Here is a 2,509-nt window from a genome sequence, read left to right on the forward strand (position 1 = left end):
CCACCCCCCTTGTGGCACACCGGCACGTCTGCATATACCCGTGTTGGGGGGAACACAGATAGCCCATTGTGCTTAATTATAAACAAACAAACTTCTAATCTCTCCCTCACACATGACTTGCTTGTTAATCAATAAGAAAAAAAAGTTAAAAAGCAGTGCCCAGTTTATTTTTAGATATGCAATAAAAAAATAAGAGGACACTTTTTAACATATTATTACTTATCTGAAATTTAAAACTAGTAAACTTAATGTGGCAAGAAGTTCCAAACTTACATGCAGTACTTAAAGGGTGTGGGACATATATGTACTCATGATAATGGTTTTGGTTTGTTTTGAATTTCGCGCAAAGCTGCACAGGGAGTATATGCGCCAGCCGTCGATAACTTAGCAGGGATTCGAACCCGCAGGTGCGAGTCGAGCGCGTTAACCACTTGGCCATGCTAGCCCCCCTTGTTAGTGAAAGAAGTAAAACAGGTGTATATAAAATCAAATAATAAAGCACACAGAAACGCATTGCACGTATATTCCAGTCAAATAAAACTAGAATTGAAGTTGGAAGAGGAGTCTGGAACAAAATTAACGTATCGATGGGGAAACACTACCTATTAGATTTAACCCTTTTTCGCAATTCTCACGTGTGAAATGAAATAAAATTCAAAAATGAGGAAGAAATAGATAAAAATGATCAAGTCCACCACCTCCCACATTCAAAATTATTATTAACCGTCTGCAGTTCCGGTGTGCAAAGGTAATAAATGAAATTAGAAATTGGTAAGGATGGTTGACAGTGAAATATTTTGAAATATACTAGCCTGTTTTAACTAACCCTTTGATTGGTTTAATAACCAGGATTGCATGTTGTTGGATATTGATTTATTTTATTTATTATTATTATTTATATATATTTTTTTACGAAAGAAATATGTATCACAAAGTAGCGCTGTAGTCGCAGTTCTTAAATTTTAAATGGTTCCAGATGGAGAGGTGTGTTAATATTGTGCAATTGTGGCAGAATTTGTGTGCTACGAAGAAAAAATCGCATTATATATTTATACAGACTTGTTTTGTTCACAGTCGCCGTCGTCGGGATTACTATGAAAAAGGTTTGAATAATAATTAATATATAATATATCGTAATACAAGTTACAGATGTATATAAATTATAAAAAAAATAATACTAATCCTCAGTATTACATCTGTAATATTACTAATACTATTAGTAATAGTAATACGCACTGACTCAGTAATACTAATAGTAATAGTTGGGCATTAATATTATTTAATAATAATATTAATAAACTGTGGAGAATAGCAGTAAATTACAGTGTAGTTTAAGTTTCAATAAATATTTTTAAACAACTAGTTCTTATATTCTTTAGTTTAACTTTGAGTTCTTATTGTCACTGTGATTACCGTGAAAAGAGCTAATTTAGTAATTAAATTTAAATACTAAAGTATGTGACATTCTACAGTTTAAACAATTATTTGACAAAAGTCTTACTCATACTAGTCTTAGCTGTTTGTATGCGTATGTTTATAACTGACGAAACCACTCTATAGATCGTCACTAAACATGGCATGTTCCTTTACGGGAGTGACATGGGGTTGGTGACAGCATTTGCATCTGACACCCATGTTATTTCTTGGATTGGAAGAGTATGCCAGCTAGTAATATTAACATTAACAAACAACTTTTAATTACAGTAGTTTATTAAATGTGTAGGGTCCCTACCAAATCCAGAAAAACTAGTAAATTAAAGAGATGGGAGGGAAGATCTGCTGAGCAGTTTGCTACTGTTGAAAAGGCTGAAGATTGTTCAAGTGAAGAATTATATTCTACTAATATATATTGCCAAAGTCGAGCAGCTTTTTGTGATGGCCATCTTTCTAGTTAAACCAAAAACAATAATTAGCTTGCCAATGCTGTTTATTGACCTGTGCTGTTGTCTTTCCTTACATTTCCCATTTCATGATAAGGAACCTCTTCTGGATCTTCCTTGAAAATATGCTCATGATTTATAGATGTTGTTTTTTACTTCAGGCATTTATTTACTTTATCACCATTGCCAGAAATAAAGCTTCTGCAACATATTTTATGGGTATCTTCAGTCATGGGCATTTTGTGATTGTGTACTTACAGCATCAAAATATACATTTTTGTCATTTTTATGGAGTTCGTAATGTCTAATATAAACATTTTAAAAGAAAAGCAGTGTGTTATTAGTGAAATCCCATTAAAACAACTGGTGTCCAGAAGGTCATTTTCAGTACAAATTTTCTATCATCAACCTGCAAAAGTCACTATATGTTTTTTTTCTGAATTACTTCTCTCTTTCAGGAATTCCCTACACTTCTTGATTCATCATTAAAAAAAGTTTGTTTAATAATGCTTGGAGACGGCTTGAATGAGTAATGAAGAAAAACTTTAATATAAGTTTAACATAATAGCAAATGTACAACGTTTTGACAAGGTTTTGTCATCATCATCAGCTACAAGTAGTTTACACTG

General features: G+C 32.6%; 1 protein-coding gene across 1 annotated transcript in view; it reads left to right on the forward strand.

The window, feature by feature from the left end:
- The first annotated feature begins 976 nt into the window (after positions 1-976).
- LOC106461458 (AFG1-like ATPase) overlaps positions 977-2,509 on the forward strand; it is a 22,925-nt gene continuing 21,392 nt past the window's right edge. Inside the window, exon 1 of the mRNA XM_013921280.2 lies at positions 977-1,103. Within this exon, the coding sequence (XP_013776734.1) occupies positions 977-1,103 (127 nt within the window). The remainder of the gene's footprint in view (positions 1,104-2,509) is intronic.

This window comes from Limulus polyphemus, unplaced genomic scaffold, assembly GCF_000517525.1.
Source record: "Limulus polyphemus unplaced genomic scaffold, Limulus_polyphemus-2.1.2 Scaffold964, whole genome shotgun sequence".
NCBI classification, from domain to species: domain Eukaryota; kingdom Metazoa; phylum Arthropoda; class Merostomata; order Xiphosura; family Limulidae; genus Limulus; species Limulus polyphemus.